Source organism: Pimephales promelas, chromosome 9, assembly GCF_988280905.1.
Source record: "Pimephales promelas chromosome 9, fPimPro1.hap1.1, whole genome shotgun sequence".
Classification (NCBI taxonomy): Eukaryota; Metazoa; Chordata; class Actinopteri; order Cypriniformes; family Leuciscidae; genus Pimephales; species Pimephales promelas.
Genome location: NC_142777.1, coordinates 32449154 through 32469270, shown reverse-complemented (window position 1 = coordinate 32469270; position 20117 = coordinate 32449154). Strand labels below are relative to the sequence as shown.

Here is a 20117-nt window from a genome sequence, read left to right as displayed (position 1 = left end):
CGAGGAGGCGTACCGGGTACATAAGTTACTGGACTCCAGGCGTCGGGGTAACAATCTCCAGTATCTGGTCGACTGGGAGGGGTACGGTCCGGAGGAGCAGTCCTGGGTCAGTTCAAGAGATATCCTGGACCCCACTCTCACGGAAGAGTTCCATAGGACTTACCCGGAGAAACCGGCCCCTCGACCCCGTGGTAGACCCCGACGACAATTGCCTCCTCGCGTCAGGAGCCGCTCGCAGGGGGGGGGCTCTGTTACAGTGGAGGCTCCCGCTCCGCTTCCTCTCCGCCACCAGAGGGAGCCTTCACCGGAGTATTGATCATTGGACATAAACTCAAATTCCCATCATACCTCTTACCTGGGACTGATTGCGTCACACACCTGCACCGCATTAGCACACACACATAAAAGCCACCTTCACACACACACTGTTGCGAAGTCTTGATTTGCCCCGGTGATCATTTCTGAGCGTTATTCCCTGTTTCTGGTTTTCTGGTTTTTGACTTTGGACTGTTTGATTATTCTACGAGTGATTTCTGCCTGGCCTGATCTTGGACTGTCTTTGGATTGTGATTATTGCTGCCTGCCCCGAACTCTGCCTGTTATCTGGATTATCCTTTAGCTCTGTCTGCATTGCTCTGTCTGCCTCGTTTTGACCCTGCCTGTACGACTCTGTTTAATAAAACTGCAAATGGATTCTTCTGTGTTCCGTGAGTCATTACACACATCATTCATATTAAATCATCTACTCTATTCCAACATATCCCACCGTTATTGTGGAGCGCGCTGGATCTATCACTTGTGTTGTCCAATCAACAACAGTGGAAACAACTTCAAATACTAATACATAATTTATGGTCATACGGAAAAGAATAATACATAATTCGCAACCACTTTTTTTTTCTGAAAACTCACAATAACAAGAAAACATTGTTCTTTTGTAAATTAAAAGAAAACAATCAGGGCGCGCTTTCATGGTCTCAATGAACTGAAAAACAACGTATACTAGCCTCACATATACCTATATAAAGGTGGAAATGTCCTTTTAAATGAACAAATTCGTATCGAAAGCAAATACCATAATCCATATGAAGGGATCATTTCTCTCTAAAGGCACATCTGCTTCACAACAGAGATTTGCAGCCGACACTGATTTAGAATAGGCTATATTCCTCCATGCACCCAGTATTTAAGCAGACATTAATATAAACGTGACTACTAGTCGACTATAAAGATCTAGTTGACATTATTTACTTCTGTAGCTCTTTACATTAAATTAGTTGACTGTTTTTAAGGTTACAATCCTTTATACGTGTGAATATTATACTTGAAGATTGTTGTATTGGATCTGGGTCATTCTATGGAAATGTTAATTTTTCTTTCCTTACCTTTTACAGAAATATTACACTTGAAAAACACTTTAGGGTTACAATTGCTTTAGATTTTAAAATTAAACAATGTTATTTGAACAATTACACATCCATGAGCCATCAATGTATCAATATTTCTTTTTGATTTATTATATAATTCAAAGCACCACAGAAGTGCTCGTACCCCACATGTACATGTCATGTACAGAGGGAAAATGCTTTATTTTTATTTTTTTTTTATTTTAAAATATAATAATGTATACATAACTATCAAATATATTAAAATGACATTAAAAAATGCTGAAAAAATATTATACAATTTATAATGAAAGTAGTTGTCCCCTGGAGGCGTTGTCACGTTTAAACAAAAATCTCTTATTTTGAAATAAATCACACTGATGACATTATTTGACTTCCTCCTTCCAATTTCCTGAATATCTATGAAGAAATACCCATAGTAAATCCACTGTATCTTTTCATTTTTCATATGAAGCTTTTATTTGAACTCACATTGAATATTGCCAAATAAATAAAGTAACATCACCAGTGACAAAAAATGGTACATGCAGTATTTACATAAATGCACCAAAAAATATAAAAAATCATTAAGGTGTCATTTATTTGTGTTTTCATAGTCAAAGGGTAATCTAATAATGTGGTATAAGTTTCAATGTTAGAACAATTTTTTGGGACTTTTATGTAGAATTACCAATATTATTTTAGAAATATGAAGATTGAATTTGTTAATGAAAAAATAAGCACATAATGTAAAAATAAACAACTTATGTTCTCTTCTTCTAAAACGAGGGCGGGCCACAAATCACAGTTTACAAACCCGTTGGAACGGATTCCGAAAGCGTGGGCACGGTTTATGAATTTTTGGGAACATATTGGCAAAACATAAGGTACGGTTTACCAATATGAGAGCGTGGATTAGGAACTCGTGAGTACGGTTTATTAATCCTTGGGTACGATTTGTCAAACCGAGGGAACAGTTTAAGGATTCGTGAGTACGGTTCTAAAGGGCTGAAAAAACTATCAACAGCTCTTCACCGCCATGTGGTTACTTGAGAAACCCGCTTTGAGATAAGTGCAGTTTTGGGTCTGCCACTTTTTGACACACTCTCTTGATCTACCTGAGCATGCCTACACAGCTCCGAAGAAGTCTGTACAGTTTGCTTAAAAATGTTCACTCAATTCTAACAGTGTCATTGATTTCATGATGATTGATTTCAACAGGTTTTGGCAAGTGTCCAACTCATGCTGTTTGATTGACAGCTTGATTGATTGGAAAGGGAGCGTTCTTTGATCGCTTTCTTTAAAGATTATTTTCATATTACTAAGAGAAACGACATGAAGTTGATTGTTTGGTCACTGGCTTGATTAATCGAATGAAGTTGATTTACTCTTTCATAAATAGTATTGAATGATTTTAAGAGATAATCTGTTTGAATTTGAATAATTACATCAGAAATCACAGATCAGGCATTAGAATAAGCATGACTAGCCTAGCCTACTTGCATATTTGTGGCATTGCTGGCAGATCCATAACGTAAAAGTCTGTTTGCAAAGCCTGGATTGTTGAAAAAAAAACCCCACTATCCTAGCATTATGAAGGTAATGGTATTGATCCTGGGTCGTTCTTTTCTTGTTCTCATGTTCACTAAAGGCCAATTTATACTTCTGCGTAGGGTGCGCGCAGTAGGTACGGCGTAGCATACGCAGAGACGCGTCCCATACCGCGTACCCTTCGCCGTAGCCTGACGCGCACCTCCTCAAAAATGTAACTACACGTCGCGACGACGCAGACCGCAAGATCGGTGATTGGTCGGCTTGGTAGCATCGCATTTCCTCCTACACATTTCCGCACGTACCATCTCCTCTGACGTCTTCTCTCATTTCTGCCTTTCAGTTTTAGTAATTTTACTAAAATTAATTGTTTTTCCACCTCAATGAGCTCCAACTCCAACATGATCCGCTCTCTTGTAGGCTTGTAGTAACCTAGCCGCAACTCGAGGAATCTAAACAGTGGAACATTAAAACCCTCCGCCACCAACTAGTGTTTCGGAGCAGTACTGCAGAGCAACCATGTCCAAGACCTGAACGCAGAAGTATAAATGCTCACAAAGGCGTCACCTACGTGCGTAGCCGACGCCATACACTACGGCGTACCCTCGACGCAGAAGTATAAATTGGCCTTAAAGCTCCAGTGGGCGGGGCTAAAGATGCAGTGAAGTTGACGTAGGCATTAATGTTCTTCTGCAAAGGCGGTCTACAGCTGCCCTGTGACGTCACAATTCTCCCTTTTTAGATTCTGTCGTTCTTGACCTTGGTTTCAATAAAAGCAGAGTTTGGAGACTTTCAGGGTATTTTTATAGTATGACGAACTCTGTCAAAGGATCGAGAAACATATGAATTCTCAGTCTATGACCCTTTTAAAGATTGATTAATCTAAGATTTATTCTTGTCCATTATGGCGTAGTGGATAAGACACATGCCTTTGGTGTGAGAGACCCGGGTTTGAATCCACTGTGTGATACACCAATGTGTCTCTGAGCAAGACACTTAACCCCTTAGTTGATCCAGAGGCGTGCGACCTCTGACATATATAGCAATTGTAAGTCGCTTTGGATAAAAGTTATAATAAATGAAATGTAAATGCAATAATTATTTGTTTTATTTATGTGGCCTCTTAATATTTAATCAAAATAACTTTCCCAACATCTCTTCTCTGATGATGTGTTTACTGGCATGAGGGCGGGACAACCTGTCACTCACATGACATCACAGCAATAACAAACCACAACCATCCAATCAATTCCCAATGAACAAAATCAAGTCCCGCCCTACATTTTTTTTTCTTCTTCGAGAAGCTTACACTTAGATATGTGTCACAATAGGGAAGAAAAGACCATCTCAACTTCTGTTTTATGCTGACTTCAGGTTTCAACTGGTGGGGTTATTAAGGAAGGACATCACATTAACTGCAACCAGCATCATGTATTTTCAGTAAGAGTTGGTAATTAGAGGCGACATGAGCAACACAGTCAAGCAACTTAGACCAAGTTTGAGAGCAGAGTTTAACTTTTGATAAATAAAAAAATATTGTATTGTAAGTTTTCTCAAGCATGCAGTGGCACGATGTGGCATTTACCAGATAGTAGCAAAAGCAGATAGTGATACAGCTGGCGGTCAAGTTGGAGCACCAAGAAAGAGTTGCTTAAAGCTTACTACTCTGTTATCAGATGGTGTGTTCAATGTTCAGTGCAAAAAATGATGTATTTCTATTTAGAGTTCAGTGCACCTGTGGTTTTGACATCTGCTTTAGACTTGATGGGTAAATGTTGGAAATATGATAATGATATACATTATGCCATATATAACCAAATAAATGACCTGGCTGTCCCTGTTATATCAACATTTATAGATCCGTTCCATTGTGTCAGTGCGTTGGCAGAGGTGTACACATTAAAGTTTGGCTCTAAGAGGTTCAATTCTGCAAATTTGGCAGCAGATTGATTTAGTTGCGTTTCACCAAGGATGTGGTCTTAGTCCTTATAGTGCACAGGAAGAGGAAGAGGCTTGCATCTTCTGTGGAAACACGTGGTACGGCGAGAGCTATGGCCTTGAAATATCTGCAGAACATCAGCGAAAGTTTTGATATGCTTGATGGTTAGAAAGTATGCATGGTAATCCTGATTTTCCCACACCTGGTTGAACCTTTCAGCTAGTCATGTTTGCTTTTATTGCTGTTTGCATTGTAGCGTGACATGCACACTATAAGCGGGATTACTAGAGAATAACCACAAACGGTTCTCAAATGAACAGTTCTCAATCAAACCACAAACATTTCTTATTATTATCAATGTTGAAAACAATTCTTGCAGATTAATATTGATGATTAAAAATTGATTCATATCTTTGTGGAAACAATGACGTCTCTTTTTTTATTGCTCTGTATTGAATAGAAAGTTCATAAGAACAGTCTTTCCTGTCACTGTTTATCAATTTAATGCACCCTTTATGAATAAAAGTATTAATTTATTTCAAAAACAATTTTACTGACCAAAAACTTTTGAATGGTAGTTTATGCAACTGTCTAAAATTTAAATCACAGAATATGTACAGTAATAACTACGCAATTTAGTTCATCCTTAAAGGCCAAAAATGAAAATTCGGTCATGATTTACTCACTCTCAAGTTGTTCCAAACCTTTATGAGCACAAAAGAAGATATTTTGAAGAATGTCATTCCTTTCTACCATGAAACACAAAAAGAGATATTTGGCACAACGTTCATGCCACACCTTTGCCATGTGATGCTTTGTGCGAGGTACACACTTATGTTGTTTTTGCTGCAGCTTACAAGTTTTACATTTCATTTGAAATATGATGCATTCAGATGTGCCAAATCATTTTTGGCATCAATGATGCTAAACGGAATTGGTTGTGTTTAGGGCTGGGCAAAAAAAAAAAAAAAGCGATTTTTCGATTAATCGTTTTTGTGGTTAAAGGTAGGTCAGAATTTTATAAAAAACTTTTTGTTCAAAATTTCTTTAAACTTTCTCTATATATCAATGCATAATTAAAATCTAAGTACTCTGAAAAAGAAAGTATAAAAATCGAGTGTCTGTAGACCTCTCACGACTATTTTAAAGACAGCTCATTATTTCCAGTCACTTCACCCCCTCCCTTCTGTGCTCCGTCCAAAGCCACGCCCCCATAACAAATGAACGCATAACATCTACTAACACATAACGCATAACACATAACACATAACACATAGGCTAACACGTAACATCTACTACCGCTCGCTGAGTAATGCTGTGTTGTTAGCTATGTTAGCTAGCTCGCTGAGTAATTAGGCAGCTACGTGTGCCAATGCCAGAAAAGAAGCCATCAAGGCATCACTTTTCAGCCCCTTGAGGTCCCTCAGTTCTCGCCAACGCTGGAAAGCCACGCCGATATTCACACGGCTTCTTTGTTTATCCAACAACTTTTTGTTCATTACCTTTTCATGTAATGTTAATGACTTCCTTTTTTTGACTGGTTTGCCTTCGTGAACTGCAAATGTGAACCTAGATTGGTCTTTCTCTGCCATTGTTTTGGTATTCCTAGGTTCCGTGCCTCTTGAAATACACAAATCAAACGAGTGCACGCAAAAAGGCAGGTCCTGTGTGGCAAAAGGGTGGTTGCCATGGTTGCGAGAGAGTGACAGTTGCCTAGGCCAATCTGTTGTTTCGCCCCGTTTTGAAATAATGAGCTGCGTTTAGTGCAGATTAAACGGTCTAGAGACACTCGATTTTTAGACTCTTTTTATCAGGATACTTACATTTTAATTATGCATTGGTATATATAGAAAGTTTCAACAAATTTGGAAAAAAAGTTTTTTATAAAATTTCTGCCTACCCCACCTTTAAGTGGTTAATTAATAAACTGTTTTTTTTTTTATAAATATTTACAATTTGTATTACATCTATTTTCATTGTAGTCGAATCAGGAATCGAGAATCGAAATCGAATCGAATTGAGAGCCTGTGAATCGAAATCAAATCGAATTGAGAGCCTGCGAATCGAAATCGAATCGAATTGGAACATCTCGATATCCAGCCCTAGTTGTGTTTTAAAACCATCTATGATCCTGCATATATAAATATATTTAAGAAGGACCGCAGAGTTGATAATTAAGAGAACAAATTAGGGAATTTTCATTTTACAGTTCATCACATTTTTTTGCATCTCTCCTTTTGCAGTCGACGGACCTTATCTGCGAATCATCGAGCAACCAAAACAGGTAATGCACATAATATTTGGGTATGATGCTTGTTAAATGATTTGAACTAGTCAAAAAAACGTCACCGCTGAAATGTTTTCTTGCTTCTTCAAGTGTTTTTCCTAACATGTTTTTAGCTGTGTAATGGCTCAAAGGTTCAGAAGAGACTGGTAACTCTGGCAACAGACAGTGGCAATAACAAACTCAGTGTAGCACAACATTAATTCTGACGTTTTCATCTCCAGAGGGGCTTCAGGTTCCGCTATGGATGTGAAGGCCCTTCCCATGGAGGACTCCCAGGAGCCTCCAGCGAGAAGAACAGGAAGTCTTACCCACAAGTGAAGGTATGGTTCAACCAGTTAAAGCTCTGCACATGCTTTGCGATAAACAAACCATTTTTCTACAATTTGTTCTGTTTGGGCAATATGGTTTTGATTGACAGGATAAAACTATGTTCTGAGATTGTATTTCTCCACTGTTAATCAAGCTGAGTAGGCTATTATTTATTTGTGGTCTTGGCAGACTTTATCAGCTTGAATAAATTATATATATATATATATATATATATATATTATTAATATATTGCTTATAATCAGCAAGGATGCATTAAATGTATCAAATTTGACAGAAAAGACATTTTATAATTTTACAAAACTTTCTGTTCATCAAATAATGCTGTAAAAATATGTATCACAGCAGCACAACTATTTTCAATATATTAATAATAATAATAAGAAGAAATTATTCTTTTTCACCAAATCGGCATATTAGAATGATTTCTGAAGTATCGTGTGACACTGAAGAGTAATGATGCTGAAAAATCAGCTTTCCCATCACACAGTAAAATATATTCCAATAGAAAATGGTTTTAATTTAACACAATTTTTCACAATTTTTTTAATTTAACATCTTATCGACCCCAAATTTCCAGTGTACATTGTGTGATTGGTAGATATAATGTCATTGGTGACATTTGCATCCTGTATTCTTCCTTATGCTTATTACTGAAGTGTGATTGGTCTTTTTGCCTAGGTATGGATCATCATATTAATTCTTACCTAAAACTTTAAATTAATAGTTCACCTAAAATAAAAATTCTTAATTTGCTTATCTTTGATGTTTCTTAAGTTGAACACAAAAGATGTTTTGCAGAATGTTCATGCTTTCCTTTTTGTAAAATGAATTTTAAACAGGAGCTGTTAAGCTCCAAAATCCCTTACGTTTTGGCCTTTTTTTTCTCACAAAGCTTGTATGGCTTCAGAAAATTGTACATTTTTGAGTTTGACACTGACAACCAATGCAGCTTCATTGTATGAAAGAGCAGCATGAACATCCTACCTAATATCTTTTTGTGGTCTACAGAAGATAGTTCACGTCATGACAGTGAGTAAATAATGACATCATTGTCTAAATACTTGTTTTACAAGGTTTTAATTGCAGGAAATGCGTATCTATTTTGCATAGTTTTGAGATCTAGAGAGAAAGAGAGAGAGAGCTGTCTGACATGGCGGCTCTTTCATCAAGTGATAAATCCAAATGACGCAATATTTGCTCACGAAACTCGGCTAAGAATAGTAGCTGCTTATTTATAACAACTGTCTGTCTGTGCCAGGGCAGTTATTTTAAGGTCAAGGTTTCGAAAGTGAGTGAAATGAAACAAGGAAAGAGAGGGGAGAAATGAAAGAAGGACTTTGTTCTGTGATCATGTTCTTCTTCATGACGGCAGTCTGTTTGGGAATTTCCTCACTGTGTCACTGGGTTAATTAGTGGGAAGAATCGTTCTCTGTAATGTGGCGTCAGATATGGGATATCTCGCCCCGACAAGCACACATTAAAGAGGTGTGTGTGTGTGTGTGTGTGCACTTTGCACATACACCTCCGGTTAAGTGTGGGCTTTACTGGGACTCCAAATTATTGATCAGATCAATTTTATTTGGTGTGCATTTATGTTGTATATGGTAAAGGGGCGTGACTGACAAAACATGTTCAAATCGGTTGACCAATCACAACACACTGGTCCAGCCGACCAATCAAAGCACATTGCGATTTTAGGAAGGATGGGCTTTATGGAGACCAGAACTAAATGGAGCGATACTGACAGACTAGGAATAGAGATGCTGCAACAATGACAAATACGTGAAAAACAATGTTTTTTTTTTAACATACAAGCATGAAAACCTTTTCTATTAGACCCCAATACAAAATCAAGAATTTCTAAAAGGGCATGATAAAACCTCTTTAAAACTTTTCAATTTCAACTATGGAAATTTACCACTGTATCCACTCCCTCTCTCTACATAGCATGCAATAGCAGCCCGTTCTCATCCTTTAACGTCATATAGAACGCTATATGCAAAAACGGCGCTATACTACGCACATGGCACCCTTTATTGTTAATATAACACACAAACCCAAGATGTCATAAATCCTTTAGCGTGAATATGACACGCACACCCTACCCCACACCTAAACTTAGCCCTCACAGCGCGTGTTATATTAACGATAACGGGTGCCATGTGCGTAGTATAGCGCCGTTTTTGCATATAGCGTTCTATATGACGTTAAAGGATGAGAATGCGTTGGCAATAGTCTTGTTTTAAAGGGGTGATGAACTGAGAAATCAAATTTTCCTTGAGCTTTTGACATCTAATGCCTGGTTCAGATTACAAAATTTTTTTTGTCTGTTGCGATAGTCACTGTGTCAGATTACGCGATTTTGACTCCTAAAATCTTGTTGTGTCGTGGACAAGACATGTCAGACTACACGTTGCTTCCTGACCAGTTATCGCATGCCATCTTTAATGGCGCTCGTGATGTCATCGAGAATGCGAAACTAGTAGCGAGTGACTTCCGGAAACGAACGTAAACAAACAATGGATGAAGCGGTGAGTGTTATATTGGCTGTGCTGTGTTCAGAAAAAAGAAAAGAAAAAAAAAAGAAATAAACCCCGAAAATGGACACGTTCCTGGATCGCTCGAAGAGGACGGTATGGGCTGTCAATATTCCAAAGAGAACTTGAGGTAAAATATTGTTTTCTTTATATTTTTACTTTCAGTTTTAACGTTAGCACCATCGTCTCTCTTTCGTTTCGCCATTTTTGAAAGTTGTGTACAGAAAAGCTTCTGTGCTTCTATTGGTCAACCTCATACATGTGACGGAACCGCCGTGGACGACCGTTAATAAAATTAAACATGTTAGTCTTTTTGCCGTGATGTCGCGAAGCATCGCAGACGCGACGTAGGTTGTCGCCCACTATGACACACTATACGAGATGATACGATCAAATCTTGCGTCCCGACGCCTGTTGTCGTTTACGAATCCCCACGACACCCTGTCCATTGTCCGTTTGTTCGCTTCATTTCACTGAGGATTGTTTTAAACAAGACTGGATTTTCAGACCGATTAAGAGTAAAGAACGGTGCTGTGCCGTCTATATTGGATCTGACAGGAATGGTGCAACTCACGGACTCTGGGTCGAATGTGTATGGGCAAATCATTCCGGTTTACATTGGACGTTTTTCCCCCATGTGCACCGACGCGTGAGTCGAAACTCATTATAATATGCAAAACTGTTATCCACTCACAGCAGTGGGCGTTTACTTCCAAGTCTTCAGTGCGAGACGCCCATAAAAACCAAGCTAGGCTCAAATCTAGGGTAGAAAATAGCCTATTACTTATTCATTTTAATGTTTTTGAATGCAAAATCCAAGCGAACGTCATACGTTGACCTCAAACAACAATGTAATAAAATTTAAAAAGCCAGTTCATGACCCCTTTAAATCTGGCGGTTTTGGTAATCTTAACACATGTGCTATAATTTTGATTTCATTTGTGATCTACTATTAATTTTCTCGCTCTGTTATGTACATCATACAGATTTATTTTAGGGATTTCCGTGTTGATGAATTTGATATCATTTCTCACAGCAAGAGGAAATTAGCTCAGCTGTTGCCCATATTGCACATCAACTGCTCAGCTGTCTTCAGCTTTGTTTGACTCTTAGCTGGAAATGAGAGGGCGAAATGGAGAATAATAATTATTTACGCATTGGCACACGTATGTTTTCGTGTGTGGCATCAGTGTTTTAATGATATCATCCAACGATCTTTCTACAGGGGCTTGCGTTTATGTTCTTTGATATTCTCTGGGTATTTTTTTTCTGGGGGTTGATATTTCTATGTGCATGAGTCATTTCTTCCCAGAGAAAGTGTCTTATAAGCCACATTTGAACTCGCCCTATAAGCAGTCAAACCACACACCCCAGCATATGAGTCAAGAAGAGATGATTTTAAAGTCTTTTCTTATCAATGTTTGGGATTTGCTTGTTATTCAAGTCACCGTGACACTCTTTTGTTTTCATTTTAACGTGTCTGTGTGTTTATTTAGGATGGTGTTGATGAGAATGGTCAAATTATGTTGTGGAAAAGTCCACAGATTGTCCGCCCACTTTCCCTGTGAATGCAGGGTTTTCCCCTACCAAAACGAGATTAGCATACCTGTGACATTCCTCTGCCATTAATATCTTCTGGTTTGACTTTCTGAACAGTATTTGCCGAACTGCTGCACAAAGACTTCAAATTGTATATACCCATGTATGAATAGTCAGTTTATTATATAATATGGTACTATTTGTTTGTTTAAACAAAACAAAAACTACTGTTGTTTTATTAAAATATTGCAAAATAATATTAATTTATGAATAGCTTTAATTGACTAGATGATGGTGATTTATTATTATTATTTAACATTATCTAAATGATTATATTGATCATAAGATAATTCTCAAATGTATCAATATTATTTTACAATATGTTATAAATGATTGTTATTTATTCTGAAATAAAGACAATAATCTATTGATGATATTTTTAATTATTCATGATTTGTTATTATTATTTCACAATAAATGAATTTGTTATTTTTAAATAATTATATTTTTGATATTTGTTTGATTGTTTATTGAGTAGATTATTATTATTATTGTTGTTATTTCTATGTTAAATGAAATTATTTTATTCATTATAAGATAATAATGATAATTGTCAATGGATCCGTTATTAATCGATCAATAATAATTGTTTTATAAATGGGTAATGAGGATGCTTATTATTATTAATATTATTATTTCATAATAAATTATATAAATTATTATATTATTCATTGTGAATTAATAATAATAATAATTTATTTATATGTGATTATTATTATTATTTCACAATATTTTTTTAATTGTTATATATATATATATATATATATATATAGATATAGATAGATAAAATGAAAATGATCAGTAATTGTTTTTATTGATAAATGATGATGCTGACGATTATTATGGCAAAGTGGCAATTTTTTTGTGGATTTTGATCTGAAACTGTGTTTTTAAACTATATTTTGTCATTGATTTCTGTTTGTTTGTGGGACAACAGATCTGTAACTACCAGGGAGCAGCACGAGTGGTCGTTCAGCTGGTGACCAACTCTCCGGAGCCCCATCTTCATGCTCACAGTCTGGTGGGCAAACAGTGTGATAAAGGAATCTGCATTGCCGATTTGCAGCCTAAAGATTCAAGTATCAGGTCTGAATTTATCTCTCAACGTACCAAAATACCTCTTTCTGAGCAGCAACACTTTTGGTACATGCAATGATAATGGTCATAATTAATATCCACTTGCACTTGTTTCACAGTTTTCCTAACTTGGGCATTTTGCATGTGACAAAGAAGAACGTGAGTAAAATTTTGGAGGAGAGGATGATTGAGGCCTACAGGATGGGATATAACTACGGCATATTCATCAATCCTGAAATAGATGCCCTACATGGAGAAGTTCGCATACCCAGAGAACTCACAGGTGTGTGTGTGTGTGTGTGTGTCCATCCATATTCTAGTTGAATGCCACCAAAAAGAATTATAAATGTTATTGTTGTATTTTTAGTATTTAGATGTATTTTACAGTCCAAAACATTTTGGCCAGTTATTCAGCAAAGTGTCAGTAAATACATTTATGTTACATATGATTTCTATTTCAGATAAATGTTTTGTCTTTTTAAACGTAATATTTATCAAAGAAAAAAATGCATTACGGTTTCCACAAAAATATTAAGCAGCACAATTGTTTTCACAATGTTTCTTTAGCACCAATTCATCATATTAGAATATATTATGAAGAATCATGTGACACTCACGCTGAAGACTGGAGTAATGATGCTGATCCATCAAAAAAATACAATTTGAAATATATTAAAATGAAAACAGCTATTTTAAATTGTAATAATGTCACAATATTACTTTTTTTCAGTATTTTTCATCAAATAAATGCATTGGTGAGCATAAAATACTAAAACATTAATATTACCAACCCCACATTTTTAAACTGTAGTGTAAATACATGAACATAAATACATTTTTGCAGGAAGTTGATGGCATGCAGTGTGTGACCATTGTTACTGACTGGTTTGTACTTTTCAACCCAAAAATACAAGTGACTAAACTTATTATTTAGTCATGAAATTGCTTGTGGTTGTTCTAGCTCAATGGGTGAAGATCTGGAATAGGATCCGAAAGATTGTAGGTTTAAACTCCACAAGAAGCGAACACTTGTCACTTTGTACAAAGAAAATGAACCCCAGTTTGGTCCGAGTGCAGTGGTCCTATGAATATAAATAGGAATTGTCATGTCTCCTGATGATCTGAAGATACTCTGGTCAACAGAAAGGTTTAAGAGATGAGTGAGTCTTTTTAAGAATTCTTGAATTGTTCAGAACATTGTGACTGTATTTCAGAACCTGAGAGGACCCTGATTAGCAGTGCAGCCAATAATCAGTCGAAGGAGATGGACCTGAGTGTGGTTCGGCTCATGTTCACAGCCTTCCTGCCCGACAGTGATGGAGGGTTCTCCCGCAGGCTGGATCCGGTCATTTCCGACCCAATCTTTGACAGCAGTGAGTATCATCCTTCTTCATGCGCACCATGTCAATCAGAAGTTGAAAATGTTAATGTTATTAATGCTTTATGTTGAAAGTAACATTAAGATTGATGAATACTGTAAGTATTGTTAATTGTTCATGTCAACTATGCAGTTGACAAATTAAACCTTATTGTACAGTGTTAGATTTTATTAACATTCTTAATTCGTTTTTATTTATTTATTTTATTAGTGTTTTTTTGTCATTTTTATTCATTTTTGTTTTTTTATACAAACTTTTTTACAGACTTTATTAAATTTTATTTCAAGTAACAAAATAGTTTTATTTAACGGTTTTAGTATTAGTATTAGTTAACTATAATGACCTTAATTCATTTAGCCCAATATGTATAATTTAGCAACAAACACTGTTCTTTCTCTTGTTTGTCCCAGTAGTTTCTGTCAACGTGGCGTTCACATGATTTTGAGTTTGGGGCTAATGATCGTTATTAGCTCTCACTTTCAGTCTCATTCTCTTTTTTTCTTATTCTGTCTCTCTCGCTCTCTGGCAGAGAACTGTCAGGTATTGCTTCCTCCCTGAAACTAAGCCTACACTTTCAATTTCCCCTCCCTTTTCTGATAATCTCTGCCCATTTCTACTCTCTCAGTGCTGTCAGAGTAAAAAAATAAAATGAAAAGGAAATATAAGGAAACGATAGAAGCTTGTTTCACCACAGAATGAAAAATAAAAAAAGGTAATTGCGACTTTATATCTCACAATTCTTTTATTTCTCACAATTGTGTTTACATCTCATAATTCTGACTTTATTTCTCAGAATTGGAAATCTAAAGTCAGAATTGTGAGATATAAAGTCAGAATAGCGAGATATAAAGTCAGAATTGTGAGATAACTATTCTGAGGGGAAAAAAGCTTTTTTTTCCTAAGAATTGGCCTGATAACTCGCAATTGCGAGTTTATATCTCACAATTGTGAGAGAAGATGTCAGAATTTCGAGATATAAACTTGTAATTATGTGTTATAAAGTCAGAATTGCGAGACGTAAACTCGCAATTGTGAGAGAAAAAAAGTCAGAATTGTGAGGTAAAAAGTCAAAATTCTGTCTTTTTTTTGCAACTATTTCTCATAATAGCGAATTTATATCTCGCATTTGCGACTTTATTTCTCAGAATTGTGACTTTATATCTCGCAATTGCCACTTTATTTCTCATAATAGTGACTTTATATCTCGCAATTGCGACTTTATTTCTCAGAATTGCGACTTTATATCTCGCAATTGCCACTTTATTTCTCATAATAGTGACTTTATATCTCGCAATTGCAACGTTATTTCTCAGAATTGCGACTTTATATCTTGCAATTGCGACTTTATTTCTCAGAATTGCGACTTTATATCTCGCAATTGCGACTTTATTTCTCATAATAGTGACTTTATATCTCGCATTTGCGACTTTATTTCTCAGAATTATGACTTTATATCTCGCAATTGCAAATTTATTTCTCACAATTCTGACATAATTTCTCGCAATTGTGAGATAAAAACTTGCAATTATTTTTTTTATTCAGTAGCAGAAACCAGCTTCCATAGGAAACTCCACAAAAAAAAATGTTTTGTTTCTAACACCCCTGTCTCTCTTGTTGCTTTTTAGAAGCCCCAAATGCATCCAATTTGAAGATAGTACGGATGGATCGAACTGCCGGCTGTGTGACAGGAGGAGAGGAGGTCTATCTGCTATGTGACAAAGTCCAGAAAGGTCAGAAAGCAATATCATAACGGTCATGGCATGCTCTGCCTGTCTGTTATTGCTGGACAGAATTAATTTTTTTTTCCTTGCCACTTTGAAATTGTAATATTTACAATGGAGATCTTAAAAGAGTAAAGATCTTGAAGTTATTCAGCAATTACTGTGACATCACAACCATGATCAAATTAACATAGACAATTCCCGCACAGCAACTTGGTCATTCTCATTATTTCCCTTGCAGAGTTTAGCCATTCATAAAGATAATTTGCATATACACTACTGTTCGAAAGTTTGGGGTTAGTATGGTCTTTAAAAAAAAAAAAAAAAAAAAAGAAATCAAAAAACACTGAAAAAAGGACTGGAAGTCTCACCTTATGGTTTAAAGAGCCAATTGCCCTTTTGATAGAGCCATAACCTGTTTGTTTTACTCGTGAACTTAAATTAGCTAGACCAGCTTAAATGTAATAGAGATTTCCGTCTTTTGCCATTAATGTAGACTGGAGCTATACTTGTATGACGGGAAATAGTTGCCCGGGGCATTGCCAAGATGGCCGCCGAGGGAACCGACTTGTTTTAAAAGGGACTTTGCTAAGGGTCAGAACGAGAGAATGGTGACCGTCTTCACCTAAGGAGAAAGAGATGTAAATGTGGATTCTTTAAGGATCAGGAACATTTGAAAAAGCCATTTTGTAAAGTTTTCTGAATGAAACAGTTTTAGCTGAACAGGTGATACGCCACCTAGATTTTGGATGCCCTGCACTCTTAAAGGAAGTTTTCACTGCAGATTTCCAGCTGTAGGGAATTCCCCATTTCATATGCAAATTCGAGGGTAGGAGAAAGTTAGCTTTACGTCAGGTTTTCAACAACCTACCCGCCATTTCCCTTCCCTCATATTATCCCCACCTTGCTCACAAAGATGACATCTCTTCATGGACAAATCATAGTATGATTAAAAAAAAAAAAAAACATCAGTCTGATTCTGGTTGAACCTGAAATACAAAATCAACAGTGTTCACCATTACTACCCACTAAATCAACTGAAACATTGACAACAAGCTCTGTCTGGAGTGTTTTAAAATGAGGAATAAGATTCATATCACAGTTTCAGTCATGGTCTGTTAATGGCATTGTGATGTATTGAATGACAAGTTTTACTGCGTGAATCATATTGTGGGGGCATTGGGGTCATATAAAAAGACAGTCTTACATGATTATTTTATTGTTTGGTATCATGGTACAGTATATCATCAAAGTACCGTGGTATTTCCAACTGAAACGTAGAACATCTGATATGTTTCTGGATCATGTGTCTGTAATGTGCTTATCTGTTGAGTGAAGTGTGTATTATATTAAATCGGGGCTTTTGAGGAAGTAAGAGCGTTCTGCATGGTGATGACAGAGCTATTCAAATTTTACTGTGTGTCTGGCCACCGTTGTTTCCTCTTTCTTTCCCTGTTGGTTCACAGTAATTTCATTTTCTTGTTTTCCTTTTATGTGATGTCATTGTGTTTGTGACAGATGACATCCAGGTGCGGTTTTATGAAGATGATGATTCGGGTCTAACCTGGGAGGCCTATGGGGATTTCTCTCCGACTGACGTCCATAGACAGGTCAGCACAGGAACTTGTCTGCCCTACTGGTCGAAACCTGATTCTTTATGTTTAGTGACTTGCTTTGTGGTTTGATGATGCCTTCAGTCTGTTTCTTATAGACAAATCCTAACTCCTCTGGAATAAATAAAAGATTGAGGATTTATTAAAAGAGTAGTTAACTTTTGAAAAAACTTTTGTTGATAATTTACTCACCCCCATGTCATCCAAGATGTCCATGTCATTTTTTCTTCAGTCGAAAAGAAATTAAGGTTTTTGATGAAAACATTCCAGTATTTTTCTCCATATAATGCACTTCAGTGGGAACCAAACGGTTCAAGGTCCAAAAGACAGTTTCATTGCAAACTGTTCAAAGGGCTTTAAATGATTTCAGACGATGAATAAGTGTCTTATCAAGCGAAACGATCGCTCATTTAAAAAATAAATAACAAAGTTTAAGTTTTATAAGCTCAAATGTTCAAACTCGTTCATCATAATGAATGAGTCTTTTTCCGAGTCATTTGGTTAATTCAACGAACGAAACGAACAAACTGACTGGGAAAAAGATTTGTTCAAAATTTTTCAAAAAATAATTTCTTTTCGACTGAAGAAAGAAAGACATGGACATCTTGGATGATATGTGGGTGAGTAAGTTATCAGCAAAAGTTTTTTTCAAAAGTGAACTACTCCTTTAAGCCAGCATTGAATCAAAACTGAGTGTATATTTATACATTATTGTTTGAAAGTTTGGGATTTTTAAAATATATTTTATATGATTTTATTCTGCATTTATTTGATACAATAAAAGCGGTGATACTGTGAAATATTATTACAATTTAAAATAATTTATTTCTGTTTTAAATATATTTTAAAATGTAATTTATTCCAGTGATGGCAAAGCTGAATGATCAGCATCATTACAGCATCAAGTTACTTATCAAGAAATGTCCTATTATTATCAGTGTTGGAAGCAGTTCTTTTTCTTTTTTTTTGTAAACCTTGATGCATCTTTTTACAGATTCTTTAATAAATAGAAAGTTCAAAAGAACAGTGTTTATTTGAAATAGAAATCATTTTGTAACATTAAAAATGTATTTACTGTCACTTGATAAATTGAATACATCCTTGCTGAAAATTTGTTTAATTATTCATCAAGACACTGTTACATATCGACTTTAAATGACTTTAATTGTATAGTAATATTATTATAATTAATAAAATATTCTGGCGGAATGAATAATCCACCTTTAATTTCCATCCCTTAGTTTGCCATCGTCTTCAAGACGCCTAAATATCGAGACCAGAACCTCCAGAAGCCCATCTCTGTGTTTGTGCAGCTCAAGAGGAAGTCAGACAATGAGACAAGCGAACCCAAGCCATTCACTTACCATCCACAGATTATAGGTACAGTCTTTACCCATCTCCCACAAGTTTTGATGGTAACCACAGCATCAACTCTCTCTTTTTTAAGGATTTTTGCCACAATTTTGCGAGCTAAAAAAAAAATTGCTGACAGGAAAAAAAAAAGTCAAAAAAAATTATAATTTTTTTACTGCATAGCAATCAAGTAAAAAGTCTAATCTCTGCCCATATACTGGTTTACTTTTCCACTGAATTTCTCATTTAAACTGTTTTTAGACAAAGAAGAGGTCCAGAGAAAGAGACAGAAAACCCTGCCAAACTTCCAGGACTACAGCGGCGCAGGAGGCGGAGCTGGAGGCATGTTTAGAGGAGGCGGGGGTGGGTCTACAGCAGGGGGCGGTCCCAGTGGAGGAGGTGGAGGTACTTCAATATTGCATTGGACCTTTTAATTTAACATTTCAGTATCCCACCCTTGCACTGCTTTGATGCATTGATGTCGGCCAAATCTTTTAGATCAAATGATTTAAATGGTTTTGTCTTCTAGGGCATTTTTTCCAGGGATATTCAAATTATAACAATTATGGGACTGGATACAACTTCTCAGGCATGGGAGGAGGCGGGACTAGCATCAAGCATAGTGAGTGTCCATGCTGTCAATCAAGCTGCCATCATCACAGCATATTCAGTGTCACATGATCCTTTATGCTGATTTAATGCTCAGGAAACATTTCTTATCAATGGTGAAAAGAGTTATTTAACTTAAAAAAATAAAATAAAAATTAGGACCTCAGGATTTGTACAAATGTTATAAGAAAATATATATTTACATATATATTTTGGGAAAAATCCTTCCTCTTTTAGCATATCAAGACCCAGTAGAAGACAGTGAAGAGGATAGCGACAGTGATACAGATGATGATCCTGCTTCAGGTGGAGGGGTGCGGATCTGTGCCCAGCCTGAACCTGTTCCCCTGAATCGGGGAGGGGCTAGTGATGACGCACAGCCTACAGAAGATCTCGAGTTAGACGCCACAGGTTAGACTTCCCGGTATAGTCAATGCAGCTAAATCTATAAACTTGTCTCTGGATAAATTTGTGCATTTCTCTTTTCAGGCTGTGTGTTAGAGCCACATTTGGCTGAGCTAGCTGGAAGACATGCTCAAGCTCTCTTTCATTACGCATTAAGCGGTGATGCTAGAATGCTTCTGGCTCCACAGCGCCCCCTCATGACCACTCAAGACGAGAACGGAGACACGTAAGTCAGACAAACCAAACTCATGTCTTTGTAGACCAAACTATACACTTCTCACCAAAACACAATGTTGTTTTTACCCAAAAATGATTTACTGAAATTTTGGGTT

At 36.4% G+C, this 20117-nt stretch overlaps 1 protein-coding gene across 3 annotated transcripts in view; it reads left to right on the top strand.

Moving 5' to 3' along the window:
- The window catches only part of nfkb1 (nuclear factor of kappa light polypeptide gene enhancer in B-cells 1), a 39120-nt gene that overhangs the window by 10048 nt on the left and 8955 nt on the right, over positions 1-20117 (top strand). For all 3 annotated transcript variants that reach the window (XM_039648866.2, XM_089135018.1, XM_039648865.2), the window contains 12 exons: positions 7119-7159; positions 7384-7482; positions 12566-12714; positions 12825-12988; positions 13920-14078; positions 15710-15814; positions 17324-17415; positions 18660-18798; positions 19033-19176; positions 19301-19393; positions 19618-19791; positions 19870-20011. In XM_039648866.2, the coding sequence (XP_039504800.2) occupies positions 7119-7159; positions 7384-7482; positions 12566-12714; positions 12825-12988; positions 13920-14078; positions 15710-15814; positions 17324-17415; positions 18660-18798; positions 19033-19176; positions 19301-19393; positions 19618-19791; positions 19870-20011 (1501 nt within the window). The remainder of the gene's footprint in view (positions 1-7118; positions 7160-7383; positions 7483-12565; positions 12715-12824; positions 12989-13919; positions 14079-15709; positions 15815-17323; positions 17416-18659; positions 18799-19032; positions 19177-19300; positions 19394-19617; positions 19792-19869; positions 20012-20117) is intronic.